The sequence below is a fragment of the Panthera leo genome, chromosome E3 (genome assembly GCF_018350215.1).
Source record: "Panthera leo isolate Ple1 chromosome E3, P.leo_Ple1_pat1.1, whole genome shotgun sequence".
NCBI classification, from domain to species: domain Eukaryota; kingdom Metazoa; phylum Chordata; class Mammalia; order Carnivora; family Felidae; genus Panthera; species Panthera leo.
Genome location: NC_056694.1, coordinates 7,154,767 through 7,179,505, shown reverse-complemented (window position 1 = coordinate 7,179,505; position 24,739 = coordinate 7,154,767). Strand labels below are relative to the sequence as shown.

Sequence of the window (24,739 nt, the reverse complement as noted above, 5' to 3'; positions counted from 1 at the left end):
AGCCACTGGCAGACTCTGGTCTCATTCCCCAGTTGCATGGGTGCCTGATAAGACTGTGGCCTCCGCAGTTCTCAGTCCCAAACTATGCCAACAACTCATACTATACAGAAAAATTGGAATTCCAGGGGCTTAAGTAAGTGCCTCTGGGGCAGGTCCCAGTGATCTGCATGAAGGAAATAGCTCCTCCTTTCTCTCCCCGTGTACTGCAGTCCTTTCTTCCTGATGTAGGCCCCAAATCTTTCTTCCTGCTCATGTTGATTTTATCCAGGAGATACATAAGGAGGGGCCTTGGGCATCCCCTGTGCCCTGGCCCTGGTGAAACATGGGAGTATCACATGGCCAGAGTGTGTATGTGTCACCTAATGTCTGTGCTGAGGAAAGGCTGAGCGAAGGGGTCCAGATCCCTGACGCTAAAGTGTAGTCAGAGGACAAATCGGAAGCAGGGTAAATAAATGCTAGAGACTGCCAAATACTGATGGGCCGTCAAACTGGATTTACTTCCTTCCCTGGGAGGAATTGCTGAGCATTCGTACTGTGATTTTGAGCCATGTGGATGTCCCCCTGAGGCAAGGCCAATTTAGGCTTGTGGTTACCTGAGACTTGGATTTTGGTTGGGGGCTAGAGATAGCTGGAGCCACAGCCCACTCCCTCCCCACTGCCCCCTTCTATCTGCACATCTCTCCTTCTTGCCTCCTATGCAGGGAAACCCCACGACCCCATGAGTCTGATTCCATTGACTACTCCCCAAGGTGGACCTCTAGCTCATTCCTCTGTGTGTGAAGGAAACTCTCCTTCTCAAATCCGGGATGGAGATTATAAAGGTTGGGTTGTAGAAAGAGAAAATACAAAGGGGAAGGAGAATTTATCCTGGGTTTTGGAGTCCAGAGAGAGAAGGACGTGTAATGGGTGAGGAGAGCTGGAAAGTGGGGGGGCGGGGCTAGGTCCAAGCCTGGACACCCCTCAGCTGGCAGTTAGAGTGTATGCATCCCAAGTGAGCAGGTGATGGGGCAGAAGCCAGTGGGGACTGGGAGATAGATGAGTGAGTGTGTATGTGTATGCACATGAGCGGGGGTGGGGCAGAGAGAGAGGGAGAGAGAATCCCAAGCAGACTCTGTGCTGTCAGTACAGAGCCTGACTCGGGGCTCAATCCCATGAATGGTAATATCATGACCTGAGTTGAAATCAAAAGTCAGACACTTAACCAACTGAGCCACCCAAGGCTCCCCAAGACATAGGGTTTTAAACATGAGATATCTGCACGTGTGTGTGGTGGTAGCTCACACACCAGCTTTGGATCAGAAGCGGCATGACATAGGGCTGGTAGGATTCCTGCCTGAGATCCACCAGGCAGAGGAGGACTATGTCTGTTGAACTGATACCGTCCCAGAAGAAAGGTGAAGAGACACAAACCACTGACAGTTTCTTCTTTTTCTGTCCACAGATCTTGTACATCAGAGTTTCCTGGCCTAACAGCATGGTCCCTCTGCCCCCACAGCCCCGCCCCGCCTGCAAGTCCTCTGGCTCTCTCCCCAAGGAGCTCTCGGACCTGACCCATCTTCTGCACTGGCCTCCCACCCCAGGAGATGCAGGGGACCTTTTGGCCTCCACCAGTCCCCAGACTTCCACCTACCACCTGAGGGATCGTTCCCAGGCCAGCTACACCCTGGGAGGCTCCCTAGAGGCCATCCTTGTCGCCAGAGACCACCAGGGCAGGCCCAAGACCTGTGGTGGAGATCTGTTTCGGGCACAGCTGCTGGGTCCCCACCTGAAGGCAGGAGTCCCTGGGGATATCCAGGATCTGGAGAATGGCACCTACCTGTTGTCCTTCCCTCTGCTGTGGGCTGGGCAGGCCCAGGTGCGAGTGCAGCTGATCCACTCCAGCGAGGCAGTTAGGGTCCTGCGGGGAATCTGGAGAGACCAATGGGCCACAGTTGATTTCATGGGCTATTTCCAAGGACCCACAGGATATGAAGAAATTGTGACTTGCAATGTTAACCCCCTGCTAACTGGGGAGGAAGAGTCTACCTGTCACTACAAGGATGAAGATTCTGGTGAGCTCTGGTTCTGTGCTCGACCCCCAACCCTGCCCTGCAACTCACTGGTAGGGCATTCAAGTGGACATTACTGGAATGTGACCACACCACACGAGGAGGCCCTGCTGGCATGGTAAGAAACCCAGCATTATCTGGGATGTCTGCCCTAACCCTCGAACCCCAGTCCCTGTGATATTCTGCCTGAACAACTACTCTTATTCATCTATTCTCTTCTATTAGATGTGTTTCCTACTGCGTGCCAGGTCTCATACTAAGTGCTGACTACTTCTGTGTAATGGTCAGCATACCTGCCCTCTACAAGTTTTCAATGAGGAGATTCCTGACTTTTGTTTGGGTTTGTTTGTTTGCTTATATTTTTGTTTGTTTGTTTGTTTGTTTTTTGGGGAGAGAGAGAGAGAGAGGGAGAGAGAGAGAATCTTAGGCTCCACACTCAGTGTCAATTCTGACACGGGGCTCAATCCCACGACCCTGGGATCATGACCTGAGCCAAAATCAAGAGTCAGACACTCAACTGACTGAGCCACCCAGGCGCCCCTATGGAGATCCATGACTTTGGAAAACACAGTGTGATGAGTGCCTAAGTGCAGTATACATTGCGTGGCTTGGGGACATGCAGAAAGGGCAACCCACCTGCCTGTGATGATTGGGCAGGTGACAATTTAGCTAAGGCTTGAAGGAGAAACATGGACCTCTGGCAGAAGAGAAGCATTGCAGGCATCTTTGCTCTTCTGACTGCCCCTGTAAGGAGAGATGTAGGGTAGAAATTACCAGCATATGTGGTCGGAGAGTATGGAGGGTGGATGTGACCCCCGAGTGAGAGGGGAGCAGAGCCTGAAGCCCAGAAGCTGAGAAAGGCTGAGAACTGTCCTCAGTCTCAGGGCGGGGTGGGGGCAAGCCTCCCTGGGTGGACACAAGATGGGAGTCATGGAGGGGAGATGGGCAAACAGCCTACTGTCCCTGAGATCTGAGGCAGGGTGGGGGTTAGAGAGACCCAAGGGAGAAGGGAGGCATTTTTTAAGGTGGGAGACCTGTGCATCTGGTCTCCAGCAGGGAGAGTAGGGGGTGGAGGTAAAAATGGGGTCCCAGAAGGTGGCAGGGTGGAGGCAGAGTAGGGGTGGAGGGACACCCCCACTGAGTGGGGGAAGAGAAGAGCCAGAGGTGTTTACAGAGCAGGCTGGCTGCTGCTGCACCACCCCAAGGAGCACAGAAGTTCTCACTGGCTGCCATGAGGACTGGAGGAGGTGAGCCGAGCCGGAGGCCCTGGCGGTGCTGAGGTGCCTGCTGGCCTCACCAGGTACCCATCTCTGGAGGCTCTCAGTAGTTCGTGTCTGGGGAATTCCCACTAACATTTCCTTCCTGGCATGAGAATTTAGCACCAGGTAACCTTGGTCTTTCCAGACCAATTCTTATGCTCCCTTTGGTCAGAAAAGGAGAATCACATATCCTTTTTGCATTGGTCGATTAAAAATACATCTAAGGTTATGGGGTGCCTGGATGGCTCGGTCAGTTAGGCATCCGACTGATTTCGGCTCAGGTCAGGATCTCGCGGTCATGAGATCAAGCCCCATGTCAGGCTCCATGCTGAGCGCGGAGCCTGCTTGGGATTCTCTCTTTCTGCCCCTCCCCCACTTGCACTCTCTCTTGCTCTAGCTCTGTCTCTCAAAATAAATAAATAAACATTAAAAAATAAATCTAAGGGTAAAAACAGGAGCCATATCAGGATGTCACTTGGGGTACATCCCAGAAGTCTCTGGAGTGAGAGTACGTGGGTTCTGATCCTGGCTCCACCTGCTCGACTTGCCAGCTTCTGTCCATGTGATCTCTGGCAAGTCACTTAACCTGTCTGAACCTCTGTTCTCTCATTCATAGAGGGGGATAATAATAGTCCTTCCCTCATAGACTTGGGGTGAAGAGCAAATATATTAATGTGTATAAAGTGCTTAGAACAGGGACAGCATGTCTCAGCTCTCTTGGCTGTTACAATCTTGGCCCAAGTGTTTTGCTGCTGTCAAGTGGCCCCTGCTCTGTCAGACATGGTCCAAAGTCGTAGAGGTCCTGGGGATGAGAGAGCAGGGCAGACGTGGCCCCATCCTGTGGGAGCTAACAGTGTATTGATAGAAGTTTGGTGTTAAACAGATAACCACACACATGAGGAATGTATAGCAGACATGAATTTGCAGCCCCAAGGTCAGGTGTTTTCTGTATATCAACTTTAATCCCATCTGAGGACCTCTGCAGCCAGGCTGGTGGGAAGAGCTCCCTTCACCGAGGGTCCTGCAAAGATACTGACGCCTTGGCCATCTGGGATCCTCCCGTAGTCCTCCCCAAAGTGCCCGCTGTTCAAGCTTGTGTAATCTTGGGCTCTGATGGGAGGGCAGGCGTCTTCCACCTGGGTCCAGAGTCCTTAAGATCATCCTTTACCTGCTTCCTGAAGCTGTCACCTCTAGGGGGCACTAGGGCCCTGACAGTCTCAGGGCAGGCCATACTCCTGCATTTTTCTAGCTTGTAGGAATATTCTCATCCCTTCTCCCCTCCAGAAGCAAATTCCCCTCTCCTCCTCAGACACAGCCCCTTCAGTAAGTCCATTCCTTCATTTACCAAATGCATGCTGACCACACTGTACATGCATGGCCCTGCTGGAACTGGGAACGCAGCAGTGAAGATACAGCAAGGACCTTGCCTTGGTAAAGCTTATTTACAACAGGAGAGAGGATGATAAACAATAAACATAACAATAAGTAAATAGTATAGAATGCTAGAGGAGATGGGGCACCTGGGTGGCTCAGATGGTTAGACGTCCGACTCATGATTTCAGCTCAGGTCATGATCTCAAGGTTTGTGGGTTCGAGGCCCGCGTCGGGCTCTGATGCTGACAGCTCAGGGCCTCCTTGGGATTCTCTCTCTCTCCTTCTCCCTCTCTTTCCCTCCCTCACTTTCCCTCTCTCTCTCCCCCTCTCTCTCAAAAATAAATAAATAAACTTTTAAAAATTAAAAAAAAAAACGCTAGAAGGAGATTCGTGCTAGGGGAAATTGAAAACATACACGAGGTAAGGATTAGAAGTCCGATGGGGGCAGGTTGCGGTGTTAAATAGGGGGTCAGGATAGACCTCATTAAGAATTTGGCATTCCGGGGTGCCTGGGTAGCTCAGTCGGTTAAGCGGCCGACTTCGGCTCAGGTCACGATCTCGCGGTCCGTGAGTTCGAGCCCCGCGTCGGGCTCTGTGCTGACAGCTCAGAGCCTGGAGCCTGTTTCAGATTCTGTGTCTCCCTCTCTCTCTGCCCCTCCCCTGTTCATGCTCTGTCTCTCTCTGTCTCAAAAATAAATAAACGTTAAAAAAAAAAAATTAAAAAAAAAAAAAAAAGAATTTGGCATTCCAAGCTCCATGCTGAGTGTGGAGCCTGCTTGGAATTCTCTTTCCCCCTTTCCCTCTTGCCCCTCCCCCACTCATGTGCATTCACTCTCATGCTCTCTCGCTCTCTTTTTCTCTCTCAAAATAAATAAACTTACAAAAAAAGGAGAAGAAGACGAAGCTGACATTCATGCAAAGACTTAAAGGGAATGAGAGAGTTGGCCCAGGATGTACCTGAGACGAGAGAGTTCCAGGCAGAGGAAATACCATAGTGTGCCTGGAACAGCAAAGGAAGCCAAATAGCTGGGATGGGGTGAGGGACGGAGAGGTGGGCAGGTGAAGACCAGCGGTGTTAAGCGAAGGATGCAGCATGACAGGAAGGGCTCTGTGACTACACTGATTTTTTGCTGTAAGTGTAAAGGGAGTCATTGCAGGATTTTGAGCAGAAGATGGACACGCTATGATTCACATCATTTACAGGGTCTCAGACCGTTGCATTGAGAATGGACTGCAGGTTAAGGGAGAATCAGGGAGACTGAAAGGTAGGAGGCCTCTGCTTCAGGTTGCAGTAGTAGAGGTGTCCACAGTGATTCATTTCTGGGTATATCCTGAAGGCAGTGCCCATAAAATGTCCTGAGAGAACACGGAATGTGCTAAAAAGCGAGAACTCACATGTGGCTGTGGGGCTTGGGGCCCGCTTCCCTGGAAGGACAGTTGCAGGTGGGGGGAAGGGTGGGGGTAGAGATCAGGAGTTTGGTCACATGCATTAGACACCAAGTGGAGGTGTTGAGCACATGGCTAGACTCACAAACCTGGAATCTGGCAGAGAAGTCTAGGCTGGAGATCTTGGCTGAGTGAGACCACCAAGGGAGGGAGTGTGATCCGGATAGAGGAGTGAAGGCTGAGCCTGGAGCATGGGAAGAAGGGGGCTCACACAAGGGGCTACCAGGGGAGGGAGGTGTCCTGGCAACCAGGAGAAGAGCGAGTCCCAGGGATCAGGGAACAACTGCTCGTCTAATCGTGATCGGGGAGAATCCAGCAGGAGTGGGCCCAGTAGGACCAAGAAGAGAGTTAGCACTTCTTACAAAAGGCTCCAAGCCCCTTCCTGTATAAATCATGTTTATAATTCCCTGTATTTTTGTGATGCTTTGATGCCTTGGGGCCATGTGGACCCAGGGAGGGCCAGCCCCTCCCAGGGTTAGCTAGCTCTTAGAGACGCCTTGAGCATACCACCCAATTTTAGTGCACCCCACCACCCTGCCTCCCTCTATCAGGCTCCTACAGTCTGGGCCAATGTCCTGGGCCTGAAATCACCCCAGAGCCAGTTACTGACAACCAGAATCTGCCTCTATAGCCCAGACCCCATTGAAATCATTCAAAGGCTCCAATCCCAAGCCTCCTCAGCTGCTTACCCTTCCTTGCCTATTCCTTCCTGTGAAAATCACTACAAAGGTTTGTGCCCTCTGTTTGCTCTTACTCCCTCTGCCCCCGGCTGACCCTGGTGCATCCCCCTGTGGCCCCATGTGGTGCACTGTGCCCCTGCCTCTCAGGGACTCTGAGTAACCCCCTGTCTTTCTCATGGCCATCATCTCCTGATGTGTTGGCCTCCCCAAAAAGCCTGGGTACATAAAAAAAAAATTTTTTTTAATGTTTATTCATTTTTGAGAGACACAGTGAATGGGGGAAGGGCAGAGAGAGAGGGAGACACAGAACCTAAAGCAGGATCCAGGCTCTGAGCTGTTAGCCCAGAGCCCGACGTGAGGCTTGACCTCACAAACCATGAGATCATGGCCTAAGCCGAAGTCGGACGCTTAACCAACTGGGCCACCCAGGCGCCACATGCCTGGGTACATTTTAAAACAGCTCTGCTTCCTGCACTGATGGAATCCCCGAGGCAAAGAACCTGGATCCCTGAACTCCAGCTTGCAATCCCTCTCCTGACCCCAAGCCTTCAGTATCTCCCAGGAGCCCTGACACTAGACAGATGCCCTTGATTTTGAGAACTTCCTTTCCTCCAAGAACCCCAGTCTCACCTCAGCCCAGGGTGCCTTCCCATCACGCATTTCCATTAAGGGCTTCCCTCTTGCAAATTGGTTTCTCTTCAGGAACTTGACAGACAAGGTCCTCCCTCAGGGTATTTCTCCAATCTGGGTGGCCAAGGAGAGCAACAAGAGTCTGGGTAAGTGACACTGGGGCTTGCAGAAAAGGCAGCACGTGTTCCATGCCTGTGGCTTTAGACTCTTCTGTACCCACGGATTGTTCTGCTCACAAATAATTGTTTACAGTTCTGTCCCCTCGACAACCATGCCACCCTGGGATCCCAGGCCCAAAGCCCTCTGGCTTCTACCACCAAGATGTGTGGCACTCACTGTCCTGCTCCGGACGCTCCTTCTCCACTGTTGACAGCATCCTGGGCTGCCTGGCTGGTCATGTCGTCCACATGATGGGGGACACCACACTTCGGCAGTGGTGGGAGTACCTGCGCGACACTGTGCCCTGTGAGTGGCCGTGAGGGGAGAGGGCAGGGTTCCTAAGGCAAAAAGAGAAGATCCAGGGCTTTGAGAAGGCAGAAAACATTTCAGGAGAGTGCTGTGGAAGGACCAGATACTGGGTTTGGGGCAGAGGCAGGGATGGGGAACAGGTTGCCCAGATTGCACATAATCTCAACAATTAGGTGGATGATCAGAGGCTCTAACAGTAGGGTGGATGTGTTTGAAGAATGATGAATAGATAATCTTACCTGGAAGTGAGGATTTGCCAAGGGATATTGCAGGAATAGAGTTGGAATTTAAGAAAAGTGCTGTAGGGAAATCAGGGGTTTCTCTTGTGACTTTGGGAAGACACTGAATGTTTTCATTTTGTTTGACTGATTGATTGAAAAAGCACATTACAAAAACCAGTTATAAGACACTGGTAGGTCAGCATGCAGGCTGGTGAGAGACTAAATTGGGGTCAGCAGTAAAGGAAGCATTATACTGGGGGAACTGACAGCTTGTTGACTGATTGCTTCTAGAAAGAAGGGAGATGACCAGGTAACTACAGATAACAGAAAACGGACTCAAATGGAAATCACTGGGGTGCCTGACTGCGTGTGGGAGCAAGGGACAGCAGTGGTAGAAGATGGTGTACTTATTTTATATTCTTCATATCGGGTTGTGTGGGCGGGTCTTCTGGGGAGTCTGTGCGTGAGGCATTTGAACACAGGGGACTGGAAGTGAATTGAGATGTCCAAGCTTCAGACAGAGTTTCATATTTATTTATTCCCTGGACGATAAAAGTTAAAAGAGGTGAGAGTATCATGAAGGGTGAGTGCCATCTGAGCCTCCAACTTTTGTTGCACAGATTCCACAATATAATGTAACGTGGTTTAAGGAATATGCTTTATCAGGGAGCGGGGGCAACGTGAGGGCCAAGGAAAGAAGGAACGTCAGCACCGAGCTGCCTCCCCTGCCTGTCTCCTATGATCCCAAAGAGAAGTGTGCAGGGTGGGTCTGTGCTCTCCTGGAAGAGAACCCCCTCAGGCTCTCCCTTGTCACCTACAAGTGTGAGAGCAGCCATGTTGGACTTCCCGGCACCAGAGGGATGTGGGCCGCCATTTGTTTACAGAAGTTCTAAAAGTACCAGCTGCCCCCACCTAGAGATCTTGAGGTCTGGGCTGTTGTGTACGCTCCTGCTTGAGGTATCAAAGCCCGCTGCCTCCCAGGAGGGTTAGTCTCGGTGCAGCCCCTTCCTTCAGGGAAAAAGAGAGCTCCGGTTCTAATTTGGTGTTTAGGCAATCTGAGGTGACCTCCCAGGGTCACTGCCCGTGGCAGTGGAGTAGTTGACTTTCCTACGCAAGAGGTGTATCTAGAGATGAATAGAAGTTCATGACAGAATGTTGGGAGAACCAGATCCTCTGCTAGCTGATTTGGCACCTTTCTGTGAAATAGAAAAAGGCGCCCCCTGTGCCCACAGAGCCCTGAAGCGCAAGGTAGGGCAAGCAGGCAGAGACATGGTGCAAAGGAGGGGCCTTTTATTGCAGATGCGTCTAGCTCTCTATCAGGGTGTACAGCTGAGTGACCAGACCTGATTCCAGAAACCTCTGGCTCCCTCGGTTGGCCACCATTGTGCAAAGACACACTGGACAGCCTTCACTCTCTAGCCTGGGGCAAGTCTCCATCCAGGGGTGGCCAGAGGAGGCCAATGGATCAATCCAAGTTGAATCCTTTCTGCTAAGAAAGGAAGGAGCATCCAAAGGAACGTCAATGAGACAAAATGCTCCAGGGCCAGGGAGGCTGAGGACTGAGAATAGGTTTTGGGGCTTGGTAACTACTGGCGATATCACAGATTAGGGAGAACATAACCAGGTGCCTGGGCCAGAGGATGCTTGTGTCCTAAGGGGAAACTGATGCTAGATCTTCTATGTAATTAAACGAGGAAGTACGGTCCTATATTAGCCTCTAAGCTTCCTCTTGTCCTCCCCACAGCCCTGAAGCCTATGGATCTACACACCACATATCAGACGGGGCCCCTGATGGCGGTGGAGACCGCTCGGGGCATAGTGCTGCACTGGCGGGCCCACAGCTGGCCCCTGCGCTCCCTGCACACACCAGTGGCCTCCCTGCACTCTGTGGTCCGGGAACTGGGGGGCCTGGCCGGGGGCCCCCACACAGTGGTGGTGCTGGGCCTGGGCGCCCACTTCACCACCTTTCCCCCATCTGTCTTTGTGCAACGACTCGCAGGGATCAGGGCAGCCGTGGCCGCGCTGCTGGCCCGCGAGCCCCGCACTCTCGTGGTCATCAAGCTGGCCAATACCGGCTACAAGTCTGTGTATGGCAGTGACTGGTTCACCCTCCAGGTGAACCGGCTTCTCCGAGCCGCCTTTGCTGACCTCCGTGTGGCCTTTGTGGACGCCTGGGAAATGACCTCCAGTCTGGCTCTGCCCGACCAGATCCACCCAGGGCAGCTTATTGTCCGCAATGAGGTCAACTTCCTCCTGTCCTTCATTTGCCCCATTTGAGCGCTTCTGCGGGTCCTGGGCTGTGTGGATGGAGGCGCTGGTGTGAGGATCAAGCCTGGAACCCCTTCCCCTCAGCTGTCTGTACCTCTTCTCTGAACTGTTTGTTTGTTTGTTTGTTTGGGATGAGGGAAAAAAGATTTTTTATTGTATTTTAATTCAAACTTACTGGGTTCCTGGTGAGTTTTAAATTTAAAATACTTTATTAGCCAATTCTCAGCGTTGGTTCTATGAATTGTTCATCTCATTTAACTATTTTTCTCCTAGTTCTTTAGTGTTTTGGGTTTTTTTTATAATTTAACTTTATTTTTTATTTTTAAAAATTTACATCCAAATTAGTTAGCATATAGTGCAACAATGATTTCAGGAGTAGATTCCTTAATGCCCCTTACCCATTTAGCCCATCCCCCCTCCCACAACCCCTCCAGTAACTCTCAGTTTGTTCTCCATATTTATGAGTCTCTTCTGTTTTGTCCCCCTCTCTGTTTTTATATTATTTTTATTTCCCTTCCCTTATGTTCATCTGTTTTGTCTCTTAAAGTCCTCATATGAGTGAAGTCATATGATTTTTGTCTTTCTCTGATTGACTAATTTCACTTAGCATAATACCCTCCAGTTCCATCCACGTAGTTGCAGATGGCAAGATTTCATTCTTTTTGATGGCCGAGTAATACTCCATTGTGTATATAGACCACATCTTCTTTATCCATTCATCTGTCAATGGACATTTGGGCTCTTTCCATCCTTTGGCTATTGTCAATAGTGCTGCTATAAACATGGGGGTGCATGTGTCCCTTCGAAACAGCACACCAGTATCTTTTAGATAAATGCCTAGTAGTGCAATTGCTGGGTCGTGGGGTAGTTCTATTTTTAGGTTTTTGAGGAACCTCCATACTGTTTTCCAGAGTGGCTGCACCAGCTTGCATTCCCACCAACAATGCAAAAGAGATCCTCTTTCTCCGCATCCTCGCCAACATCTGTTGTTGCCTGAGTTGTTCATGTTAGCCATTCTGACAGGTGTAAGGTGGTATCTCATTGTGGTTTTGATTTGTATTTCCCTGATGATGAGCGATGTTGAGCATTTTTTCATGTGTCGGTTGGCCATCTGGATGTCTTCTTTGGAGAAGTGTCTATTCATGTCTTTTGCCCATTTCTTCACCGGATTATTTGTTCTTTGGGTGTTGAGTTTGATAAGTTCTTTGTAGATTTTGGATACTAACCCTTTATCTGATATGTCATTTGCAAATATCTTCTCCCATTCTGTCGGTTGCCTTTTAGTTTTGCTGATTGTTTCCTTCGCTGTGCAGAAGCTGTTTATTTTTATGAGGTCCTAGTAGTTCATTTTTGCTTTTGTTTCCCTTGCCTCCGGAGATGTGTTGAGTAAGAAATTGCTGCGGGCGAGATCAAAGAGGTTTTTGCCTGCTTTCTCCTCAAGGATATTGATGGCTTCCTGTCTTTCATTGAGGTCTTTCATCCATTTTGAGTTTATTTTTGTGTCTGGTGTGAGAAAGTGGTCCAGGTTCATTCTTCTGCATGTCGCTGTCCAGTTTTCCCAGGACCACTTGCTGAAGAGACTGTCTTTATTCCATTGGATATTCTTTCCTGCTTTGTCAAAGATTAGTTGCCCCTATGTTTGTGGGTCCATTTCTGGGTTCTCTATTCTATTCCATTGATCTGAGTGTCTGTTCTTGTGCCAGTACCATACTGTCTTGATGATTACAGCTTTGTAGTGTAGCTTGAAGTCTGGGATTGTGATGCCTCCTACTTTGGTTTTCTTTTTGAAGATTGCTTTGGCTATTTGGGGTCTTTTCTGGTTCCATGCAAATTTTAGGATTATTTGTTCTAGCTCTGTGAAGAATGCTGGTGTTACTTTGATAGGGATTGCGTTGAATATGTAGATTGCTTTGGGTAGTATTGACATTTTAACAATATTTGTTCTTCCTTGGAAGAACATGGAATCTTTTTCCATTTCTCTGTCTTCAATTTCTTTCACAAGCTTTCTGTAGCTTTCAGTGTATAGATTTTTCACCTCTTTGGTTAGATTTATTCCTAGGTATTTTATGGTTTTTCTTCTCTTAACTTTTCTAATGCACAGGCAATAAATCCACCAGTGAGAATTGGGATGTGGGGGGTGGGGGTGGCAGGTGAGGGAAACCTGGCAGTGCTGAAGGGATGAGGCAGAGCCACAGCCAGAAACATCTATCACATCTGTGCATATAAGGATTGTCATTTTATGTGCTGGAGTCTCCATTTAGAATGCCAGCGAGCCTTGAAAAGATATAAGAGAGGGATTCCATTTCAGTTCATCAGAGCCACCCTCGTGAAGAGCCCGACTATATATATAAAGACTTTTCGGGGTTGATTTGTAAAATAAAATATTTCTCCTCATCGTAAAAGTAATGCAGTGCTTTTTGTAGAAAACTTGAAAAGGTACCAAAAAAATAACAATGAAAATAAAAGTCACCTAGAATCCCATGGCTGGGAAACAATCACTGTTGAAATACATATATTCCCAACAATTTCTCAATGCATAAAAACAAAATTCTATACCTCTTCCTTTTATTATTATTTTTATTTACTCAAGATATATCCGATGGGTTTATTTTGAGATTCTAATGGACATTAATTTGGTGTGTGTGCCCCTTGGTCAGTTCAGGTCCTACAAGAAGCAGGTGTCAAGATAGGATTAGAAGTGCAAATATGTTTAGTGGAAACACCTATGAGAGATAATGCGGAGGAAGCCAGGTAAGGCTGGGAGAGCCTTCAGACCTGATGCAAGGTTGACCTGGAGTAAAGGATGGAGGGAAGGAAGGTTGGGTAGAAGCATGCTAGACCATCGTGCAGTCTAAGGAAATTTTGGCAAGACCAGTGAGAAGTTCTTGAATCACAGTTGACCATCAGAGGAGTCCTGTATCTCCCAGGAAGGGGCCAGCCTCAGTATCCCTGCCGTGCTCAGCTGTTGGCTGGCAGCAGCCCCATGGGAAGAGTGGCCTCACTGTGAGGGATGTCAGAGGATAACAGCTGGGGCCCTTGGTCAAGTACAAGCCCTGCAGTCCACTAGGAAGGTAACAAACATTTCAAATATGTAATAACTCAGAAAATACAGTTGATTTTCTAAAAGAATGACAAAAGTCAAACTTCAGTCAAAGAAGACATTACTGATATGATCCAGCAATTCCACTTCTGGATATTTATCTGAAGGAAAGGAAAACACTAACTCAAAAATGTATCTGTACCCCCACGTTCACTGACTACAGCATTATTTATAATAGCCAAGATATGGAAGCAACCTAATGTCCACCAATGGATGGATGGATAAAGAAAATGCGGTATTTATGAAACAGTCAAGGACTGGAACAAGCCCCTGGACACCCAGGGCACTCCCTCTGGGCTCATATCCCTTTCCCTGAAGGGCAGAGCAAGAATCAAGGAGGAAACCCAGACTGGTTCCAACTGATCCCAGATGAGATGGTCACCAAAATTGACCTTTCACCAACTTTTCTCATCTTAATGCTAAAAAACATGCCCAGAGGTAGAGACTTAACATGCAAATGAAATGTCCTGTGCATGAAGAAGCATGTTCTGTCAAATGTACCTGTGCCCCCACTTTCCTGGGCTTCCCCACCCCTACTTGCTTAAGCAACATTCCTTTTTCCCACCTCGGCCCCTTTAAAACTCCCTGGCTATTGTCTGGAGAGCCAGTATGACACCTTAGTCATGACTTTGTCTCCCTTCTCCTGCAGCTATTGCCCCAATAAAGCCTTGTCTGTACCTTTAAATTTGGGGTCCATCCTCATTTCTACCATACCTGGGTCCAAGGACCCAAGTGTGGCACCATATACACAATGGAATATTAGCCAAAAAAAGAAAGAAATCCTGCCATTTCTTTGGGTGGATCCAACAATATGGTTGGATTTTGAAAGCATCATGCTTAATGAAATATGTCATATAGAGAAAGGTAAATGCCAAATGATCTTCCTTATATATGGAATCTGAAATAAACAAAGAAACTCCTAGGTAGGGACAACAGAGTGGTGGTTGCCAGAGGTGGGCAGGGGGGCAAAATGGATGAAGGGGGTCAAAAGGCACAAACTTCCAGCTAGAAAATAAGTAAGTCCTGGGATATAATGTACAGCATGGTGACTACAGTTAATAATGCTGTATTGTATATATGAACGCTGCTAAGAGTAGCTCTTAAAACTTCTTATGACAAGAAACAAAATTTTGTAGCTATGTTGGTGATGGGTGTCAACTAGACCTATTGCGGTGATCATTTCAATAATACAAATATCAAATCTTTATGTTGTATACCTGAAGCTAATACAATGCTATACATCAGTTATATTTCAATTAAAAAATTAAAAAGGGTGTTTCTTGGTTTAGTCATCTAATAGACTTTCCCAATGACATTTCTGTTCATAGACAAAGATATGTTGTCTAATTTGGCATTGCTGCTGATAGAAAATAAATTATCTGGAAATATTGATTATAACGTATTTAGCGATTTTACTGAAAGAAAAAATAAATTTCAATATACAAAATAAATTTCAATAAATATACAATACAAATATATATAATACAGAATTCCACGTGTCTTTAAAAGTTCTGCAAATATCACCAAGCCAAAATAGAACATGCAGGCTCCTGTAATAACGATCAATTCAGTTGTCTTTGTTTTGCTAACTTTCATCTGTATAAAAACACATTTCTCAGTTTTGTATTATGAAGGTATACTTCTCAGGGCAGAGAGACAATTATTTGGCAGATTATGATAACTTAAATATTTGGACATGAGGAACAGTGCTCTGGTTGTGCTCTGGCCGGGGTCTCACAAGTGATAGAAGCAAACCCACCATCCAAAAGTAAGGAAGCCAGCCCACAGTGAACCTGGCCACAGCCCTGTGGGGTGCACCCTTGATGCCCCCCAGGACTGGAGATGCACCCACGTGACCTCACTCTCCTCCCTCCCCAGATCAGGATCCTGCCCCTGCTCCCATGTCAATCCATCACTCCGGGAAGAGCAGGGAGTGACCAGTGCTCGGAGGGCGGGGGGATTGGGGGACGGGCCCCTCGGTCCTACAGGAGGGCTTGTGCCCGGCTTTGCTACAGGAAGCCTAACTCTAAGTAACACCGCCTGATTTTGGTGTCTTCCCCGCCCAAAATTGGCTTTATGAAGCAAGTCATGAATCAGACAGCATCTTATCCAGCAAGTAGCGAGATGCTCCCCCTTCTCCGCCTTTGGAAACAAAATCCACCAGTTTGTGTGGAGAAACATTGCCTCTTGCTGGCCCTGAATAATTATGTTTCTACAGAGACCACAGGTTAACAAAGGCCAGTGGCAGGCTGTGTGCCTGGAAACCCAGACTGCAGCTATCACCCCTGGAGTCTGAAGAAGCCTCTTCCACCTGGGGTCCTTATGGGGGTCACCACCCACACTCACTCTTCTCAGATGCAAACTCCCTCTCTCGGGTCTCCTGGGTCTCACCCCCATCTCAGCTTGTGTTGTCCAAGATGCACTGGTAACCACTTTATCACAGTAATTATGCTCCAGTGAAAGACCAGGGCCACCAGGGCCGGCAGCCACTCTGCATCTGAACAGGAAATATAGGGAAGCCAATCGTCACGCTGGAAGGCAGACATGGGAGGGAGAGACTGCGTGGTGCCTCAACGGGCCCAGGACCCCAAAGCCCGCTTTGAGCTCCAGAAACTGGGAGAGGCGGGAAGGATCCTTCCCTAGAGCCTTCAGAGGGGGCACAATCCGTCCACACCTTGACTTTGGACTTCTGGCCTCCAGAGTTGTGAGGGAATAAATGTCTGCTCTTTCAAACCAAAAACACATCAGTACCAGGGGCCAGTGACACGCAACGAATGACATGAAGTTTGAGGCCGACATGAACCAAAGTGTCGCCTCAGCTGAGATCCGTTGGCCAGTTCAGGCCTTGTAAGAATGTGCTCAGCTCAGGCCACTAAAAACATATTTCAAATAAAGGAAGGAAAAAAAAGAGGAGGACTATGTGTCCATCATAATTCACCTTAAATTTGAATTCTGTGAAATGCACATCAACAGAAGCATTTCCTGGCTTTTTCTTCTGAATTTGCTAAGCCACCTGATGACCATGGATAAAGGGGATCCCACAGAGGGAAACATACCGGAGCTGATTGTTAATTTGGGGGAATGTTGTGAGCCCTTTCTCAACACAGCCACTATTAAATATTAAATATGTGTACAACAATATAAATGTACCTAATGCCACTGAACTGTATACTTAAAAATGGCTAAAATGGTAAGTTTTTGTTAAGTATGCATTAACACAATAAAACATTTTTAATCAAGGGGCGCCTGGGTGGCTCAGTCACTTAAGCCGCCAACTTTGGCCCAGGTCATGATCTCACGGTTCATGAGTTTGAGCCCTGAGTCAGGCTCTGTGCCAACAGCTCAGAGCCTGGAGCCTGCTTCGGATTCTGTGTCCCCCTCTCTCTCTCTCTGCCCCTCTTCCACTCGTGCTCTCTCTCTCTCTCTCTCAAAAATAAACATTTAAAAATGTTTTCTTAATTTTTAATCAAGAAAAAAATATAACCTGGGGCACCTGAGTAGCTCAGTCAGTTACGCCTCCAACTCATGGTTTCCGCTCAGGTCATGATCTCAAAATTCATGAGTTTGAGCCCCGTATGGGGTTCCACACTGCTAACTGTGTGGAGCCTAATGAGATTCTCTCTCTCTCCCTCTCTCTCTGCCCCTCCCCCCCAGCACTGTAAATAAATAAATACATACATACATAAACCTAAAAAAAAAGAAAAATATAACCTTACAATAAATTATATTAAAAAGGAAGAAAGCTCGTCTCTGCCTACATAGTTTACCACGTATTACTATTATCTGTGCTCTTGACGTTATTTATGCTGTTGCATCTGCATGGTGGGAATAACGTAGAAGCACCTGCCGCTGTGCATTTCTTCTTGGCTCAAATTCAGTGACTTCACATCGGGAGTCGTATTAGTCTGCTCGGGCTGCCATGATGAAATGCCACAGACCGGGTGACTTAAATAGCAGGAATTTCTCTCAGTTCTGGAGTGCGGGAAGTCCAAGATCAAGGTTTGGCAGGGTAGGTTGTGTCCTGAGGTCACCGCCTGTAGCTTGTAGGCGGCGCCATCTTGCTATGTGTTCACAAGGCCTTCCCTCAGCATGTGCGTGTGGAGACAGAGACAGCAGCACTCTGACGTCACTTTCTGTAAGGACACTAGTCCTATAGGATCAGCCCTCCACCCCCATGACTCATTAACCTTGGTTATTTCCTTAGGGGCCCCACCTCTGAATACAGCCCTACTGGTGCTTAGGGCTTCAACATGTGAATTTGGGGGGTCCAGTGGGGATGCAAACATTTGGTCCACACAGAGGTAGCTAACTCCATACTGTGGGAGTTCTTGCACCATGGAAACTGGCAAATGCCATGAATCGGGGCTTCTGGAGAGCTGTTTGTGACACAGAGGGGAAGGGCGACAAGGGTCACCTCTGAGAGTATCCTTCCTCCTCCCTCAAGCTGGGAGCACAGCAAGGTCAGGAGTCAGCCGGTGCCTCCCAGTCCTCAGCCCTCTGCTGTCACCTCTGAGAGGCTCTGTTGGCATTTGTCACATTGATCAGGAGCTGGAATGCAGCCAGCGGCCATGAGGAGGAAGCTGACAGGTGAGGAAGTCTTGGTCACATGACAAATGAAACTTGTGAATGTGACAGTGGCAGACTCCACAGAAGGCAGCCCCTGGGTCAGACTGCTGGGCAAATGCCTTCCCTTCCCCGAGCCTCAGTCTTCTCATCTGTAAAGTGGGGATAACAGCTACCTCCCTTAGAGGGTCTGAGGGAGGACAGAATGAGGTAAGACAGAAAACACTGCACACCGACTGGAAAGCTACATGGATCGTCATCACCTGACACCCACCTCTGTGTTCTTTCCATTCACACCAGTCGGCACTGACTGCCCCGTGCACTATGCCAGGTGCCAAGGACCCAAAGCTCCATGCCCCGGTCAGTCCTCAAGCATCTCCCTGTGTAGCAGGAAGACAACACAGAAAAGGGAACCCTTGGGTGCTGATGTGGCCCAGAGGACTGTTGATGGTTGTCACTGCATGGGGAAGCGGGGGGAGCAGAGGCACAGACCCAACACCACAGCAGGTATTCAGTGGCAATGTGACCTTAAGTGATGTTCACAACCTTACTCAGGACCTCAGTTTCCTCTTGTAAAATGAGGACCATAACAGACCCTGCCTACGGGGAGGGTTAACTCCTACTTTAAAATGTAATTTTAGGGGCGTCTGGGTGGCTCAGATGGTTAAGCTGCCAACTTCAGCTCGGATCATGATCTCGCGGTTCCTGAGTTCGAGCCCTGCTTCCGGCTCTGTGCTGACAGCTCAGAGCCGGGAGCCTGCTTCAGATTCTTTGTCTCCCTCTCTCTCTGCCCCTCCCCTGCTGGCCCTCTCTCTCCCTCTTTCAAAAATAAATAAACATTTAATATATACACACACACACACACACACACACATATATATATATATATATGTATATATAATTTTATTTGGATTTGTTTGAATCAGATATGGTAAGGCACAAAGACACAGAAATTACTGTCATGAGGTAAGAATTTATACTCACTGATCCCTAGATCCCAGAGGCATGGAATCTCATGCAGGGCTGCATTGGGAGACACCAAGTTCGGTCAGGAAGCAAAGGAAGTGAAGGGAAAACATGGACAGGAGCCTTTATCTAGTGTCTGTGGAAAAGACAAGGCAAAGCAGGTTAAGCTGGTTTATGATTGGCCAGTGGGAATAATTTCAGCGGATTCTGCAGATTAGGGGCTGCCCTGGGGAGAATGGGGTAGAGGAATATTGCCCTCCTGGGGCAGAAGAGCCAGATGGAAGAGGTGGTTTGGAGTACGGGCTCTGGACTGGGCTCTGGACTGGTTGGTTTGCATATGAAAGGTGTGCTCCTGGGCAAGTCTTTGCCATCTCTAGGAACTGGCCGGCACTGAGAGGGGCAGTCTCTCCCTGGTCAGTGAGGCTCCACCTGTCAAAGCATCAAGAACACAGCAAATAAGCAAAACACCCAGCACCCAGTAAGTGGGAGATGTCATCCCCACCTGTTTCAGCGTTGACTTTGTGGCCTCCCTCTCCTTGCTTCACACGGGTGAGTCTTCCCTTCCCAGCTGGGTCCTAATTCCTGGAGGGCTCACTGCATGCCTGCCCCCAACCAGGGCAGAAGAAACCCTCTCTGGGCCCCCGTCCTCTGGATAGAAAACAGGAGGAAGTAAATAAACACAGTGCTGTTGTCAGCAGTGGCACCAGGCAGTTCATGGGGAAGGGTAGAGTCCAAGATCTGGCTCCTGGTTTCTCCTCCTTCCCTGTCCTTCAGGGAACCATTGTCATCTTCCTGCCTTACCTCATGCTCACATTCAGTTACCTTTGTTTCCCCAGACCTTGACAAGCATCTAGATGAATGAAGCACTGATGAATGGCCTTCTCTAGAAGAGCTGCGGGAGGAGAGGGGACATGGCAGAGGTTAAACTCCTGGCTGAGCTGGGAAGAAGGGTAATCATATTGGAGAGCGCCAAGCACCCAAGGCACACAGATCTGAGCGTTGTCCAAAGTCCAGGCCGCCCCAGTAGAGGGAACTAGAGTGAGTGAGGTGACCTGTCTGAACCTCAGTTTCTTCCTCTGATGGGTGGGAATAAAATTTCTTCATCTCACAGGATTGCCATGAAAAGTAAAGGTAACAGACAAGGCAGGTCCTGAAAGTCAGTGTCCTTGCCCGGGAGCAGTGGTTCTCAAACTTCAACAGGCTGGACTGGGGCCTGAGACTTTTCATTTTCACAAGTCCCCATGTGCTTCTGCTGCTGCTGGTCAACACAGTGATACCTGTCAGTGGTATGTGTATGTGGTACATGTATATGTATAGGTAGTAGGTATATGTTTCACTTTTTAAGGAGTGACTCAAACAGTTGTACCTCTTTACATTCCCAGTTGCTCCACATCCTTGCCAACAGTATGACTGGTCTTTCAATTTTAGCCATTTAACAGATATAGAATGGTATCTCATTATGATTTTCGTTTTTTAACTTAATTTTAATTTTTTAGAAAGAGAGAGGGAGTGCACTAGTGAGCAGTGGAGGGGCAGAGGGGGAGGGAGAGAGAGAGAATCCCAAGCAGGCTCTGCACTCAGGGCAGAGCAAGACCCCATGACCCTGAGATCATGACCTGAGCCAAAATCAAGACATCTAACTGACTGAGCCACTCAGGCGCCCCGAACAGTATTTTCTTTAATGTTTTTGGTGTTGAATTGAGAAATCTGCACCTAAGTCACAGATTTTCTCCTGTTTTTTTTTTTTCTTGAGTTACATAATTTTAGGACTTAAATTTAGGCTTATGATTCATTTTGATTTAATTTTTGCATATAGTACAAAATATGAGGGGCATCTGGGTGGCTCATTCGGTTGAACGACCGACTTCGGCTCAGGTCACGATCTCACGGTTTGTGAGTTCAAGCCCTGCATCAGGCTCTGTGCTGACAGCTCAGAGCCTGGAGCCTACTTTGGATTCTGTGTCTCACTCCCTCCCTGCCCCTCCCCCACTCATGCTCTGTCTCTGTCTCAGAAAAAAGTAAACATTAAAAAAAAATAAAAACAGGGGCGCCTGGGTGGCTCAGTCAGTTAAGCGTCCGACTTCAGCTCAGGTCACGATCTCGCGGCACGTGAGTTCGAGCCCCGTGTCAGACTCTGGGCTGATGGCTCAGAGCCTGGAGCCTGCTTCTGATTCTGTGTCTCCCTCTCTCTCTGCCCCTCCCCCGTTTATGCTCTGTCTCTCTCTGTCTCAAAAATATATAAAACGTTAAAAAAATTAAAAAAATAATAAAACAAAAATAAAAACAGAAACAAAATATGAAGTTCATTTTTTTTATATAAATTTCCAGTTGTTCCAGTACCAGTTGTTCAAAAGACTATAATTTCTCCACTGAATTGTCTTTGCATCTTTGTTAGAAATAAATTGACCACATAACCGTGGGTCTCTTTCTGTACTTGTTTCAGTTCCATTGACCTATTTATCTTGACATTAATATATCTTGACTACAGTAGTTTTACAGTAAGTCTTAAAGTCAGGTAACATAAATCCTCCGTTTTTGTTCTTCAATTTCAGACAACTAGAGATAGCATTTTGAGTATTATGAATTTCTATAGGAATTCTAAGTACTAAGTACTTTGAATTTCTATAGGAATTTTAGAATTGCTTCCAATTTCTACAAAACAGCTTACTGGGACTATGACTGAGATTGTGTTATATTTACATATTAATTTGGAGAGAACTGACTTCTGAACAGCATTGATACTGTTCATACTTACGTAGGAAATCTCCATTCGTCAATCTTTAATTTATCTCAGTAATGTTTTCTAGTTCTGTTTGGATCTTGCACATATTCTGTTATAAGTATTTCATATTTTTAAAAAATTTTTAATGTTTGTTTTTGAGAGACAGAACACAGTGTGAGCAGGGGAGGAACAGAGAGAGAGGGAGACACAGAATCCAAAGCAGGCTCCAGGCTCCAAGCTGTCAGCAAAGAGCCGGATACAGGTCCCAAACCCATGAATGGCAAGATCATGACCTAGCTGAAGTCAAATGCTCAACCAACTGAGCCACCCAGGTACCCCTAATATTTTTAAAAAATATTTTTTAATGTTTATTTATTTTGAAGAGAAAAACAGAGTGTGGGCGAGGGAGGGGCAGAGAGAGAGGGAGACAAAGAATCTGAAGCAGGTTCTAGGTTCTGAGCTGTCATTTCAGAGCCCAACGCAGGGCTTGAACCCACGAACTGTGAGATCATGACTTGAGCCAAAGTCAGACACCTAACTGAGTGAGCCACCCAGGCACCCCTAAATATTTCATATTTTTGTAGCTATTGTAAGTGATAGTGTTTTCATTTGACTTCCATTTTTTGTCATTAGTATATAGGAAACAATTGATTTCTGTGTATTGCTCTTGATTCCTGTGAACTTGCTTAAGTCACTTATAGTTCTAGTGGGTTTTTTTGTTGATTCCATTGGATTGGCTACATAAAGCACCAAGTCATCTGTAAATAAAGAGTTTTTATTTCTTCCTTTTCAATCTGGATGCCTTTTGGCTCAATTCTTATACCCACAGAGTTTTAATTTATACAGGAGACTGAGTGATGACACAGAGAGGGTAATGACACTGAAAGGTTTTTATAACTGACATTTCTTGCAGAGAAGGAAAATGCCATGCCATAGAGGGCCACCTGGGAAACACTAGAGGAGGCAGAAGCAAGACCAAGCAGAAGGCATAGATCACAGCCTTTATTATGTTTTCCCCTGGCAAGACAAGATAAGGAAGAGGAACCAGTTTAGGATTGGCTAGTTTGACTAATTTGAATGGGCCTTGGGTTACAAGTGTTATCTTTAGTTGTCTGGCACCGAGGACAGGGTTGACTCAGGGCAGAGGAAATACTGGATTGGTGTGTGAGAATTAGATAAAAGTAGTGTTTTAGAGTACGGGTCTCATGGGTTAGTTTGCATATGAAAGGCATGCTGGGAGGCTTTTCCCTAGATCTAAGAATAGGCTAGCCTTGGGAGGGGACATCTCTTCCCAGTCAGCAAGGCCACAAGTGCCAGAGCATCAAGAATGCAATTAAAAAAAAAAAAAAAGTCAATACAATTGCCAAGTGATGAATGACTGCCAAATACATAAATACAGATTCTCAGAAAACACAGAACAATTTTACCTCTTTGTCTTGCCTTATTGCATAAGCTAGAACCTCCACCACAATGAATGGAGGTAGTGAGAGCAGACATCTTTGCCTTACTCCTGATCTTGGGGGAAAAGCAGGAGCAGGGTGAGGTGCCATGGAGGGGAAGGGACTGGGACAGTGACAGATGTGGCCAATGAGGAAGGGAGAACAGAAACTTAGGAGAACTTGGAGGAAGATGTAAACCGTATTCTCAAATTGTGGTCCACAGCTCATAGCCCTCACTCTGTCCCTGACCCCTCCCCCACTCCTGACCCCTCCCCCACAGCCACCCCCTGGGCTAAAAACCTGCATTTAGGCTCTGCCCATCAGGGAATCACAAAACACCAGGCCCTCCTCCTTCCAGAAGCCCCTCTGTGAGTAGAGCCACAGCTTAATGCTGATTACAGGGCCCTCTCATGCAAGGGCCTCAGGACAAGGGAGGGTGAACAAACACAAAGACCACACACCATCTGTGAGCAGAAATCATGTCTCCTAATTTTAAGTGTCATAGGGATCCCACTGGGGCCAGGGGCTTGAACATGGCATGGAATGTGCAGCTTGCATCTAGGGAGATCGTATATGGGAGAGGCAGGGCCTGAGGCACCCGGGCGACAGGTACTCTGCCAAAGTGACCCAGAGCCTGTTGAGTAAACGTGCCACGCTGCCCAACAGAAGGGGCTGGGGCACCCCCTAGTGGGGTCCAGCCCCCTCCTTGGGTGACCTGGCAAAGAAGAGACTGTCCAGCCAGGTTCCACAGCCAGGGAGGTAAGGTGGGAATAAAATTCAGATGTCACCCCTCAGACAGGGCAGGCCACCCTCTAGAGGAACTCCCAAAAAGGCAGTCGGTCCTTTGTCCTCTCTTCTGTCCACCTTTCCAGCTGTCACCATTCACCCAAATGTCTTTCACAGCCCAGTGGACTCCATGACATTAAGGCTGCTTCCTGATGGTGCCTCAGTTTCCTGATGGTGAAAATAGAAAACAACAAATCCACCACCCAATGTTGTAGGGCTGAAAATGAGGCAATGGATGTTTAGGGCCTGGCTCAGAGAAGGGGATTCCATGAAAATGCAGAACCTGTCTCCTGGGGCCTAGGAGGAAGTGCAAGAAATGCAGACACAGGGACAGGGCAGGGGCTGCCTGGAAGGCCCTGGGAGAAGCGTGGGGGAAAATTAGGACTGAGGAAGCAACTGAGAAAGGAAGCTGGTCTTCTTGCTTCGGCCTCCAGAAGATGGGGCCACTTCCTGTGATGAAATCATGTTCTCCAATCCCCACCATCTACTGAGTAAGCCAATGCCAACCTCATTCTGGGGAGGGAGGGAGCTGAGCCTCCTAAAACCAGCACAGAGAGTCACCAATGGTCTCAGCCCCAGTATCTCATCCCCACCCACCAGCAGTCACAGGCTGGCAGTGCCCTCGATTGGAGACGGTCCAGGGACCGTCCGGAGGGTGACTCATTACTGCTCTGGGCCTTATTTCCCCCCTGCTCAAGGAAGGCTCCCAATTAGCCAGGGCTCTCACAGCTGTGGAGGGAATGACCTAAGGGGCATTATAAAAATACAG

General features: G+C 47.9%; 1 protein-coding gene and 1 long non-coding RNA gene across 4 annotated transcripts in view; one reads left to right on the top strand and one right to left on the bottom strand.

Annotated features, from left to right (window-relative positions):
• LOC122210026 (NXPE family member 3-like) overlaps positions 1-10,512 on the top strand; it is a 53,249-nt gene extending 42,737 nt beyond the window's left edge. For all 3 annotated transcript variants that reach the window (XM_042922434.1, XM_042922433.1, XM_042922435.1), the window contains 4 exons: positions 1,442-2,166; positions 7,510-7,583; positions 7,690-7,902; positions 9,871-10,512. In XM_042922434.1, the coding sequence (XP_042778368.1) occupies positions 1,442-2,166; positions 7,510-7,583; positions 7,690-7,902; positions 9,871-10,403 (1,545 nt within the window). In that variant the 3' untranslated portion in view covers positions 10,404-10,512. The remainder of the gene's footprint in view (positions 1-1,441; positions 2,167-7,509; positions 7,584-7,689; positions 7,903-9,870) is intronic.
• LOC122210028 lies at positions 1,825-7,626 on the bottom strand. The gene is made up of 3 exons (XR_006197877.1): positions 7,438-7,626; positions 2,685-2,792; positions 1,825-1,908 (listed from the first exon to the last, which is right to left on the bottom strand). It is a non-coding gene; the product is annotated as an uncharacterized LOC122210028 (long non-coding RNA).
• Positions 10,513-24,739: the final 14,227 nt, after the last annotated feature.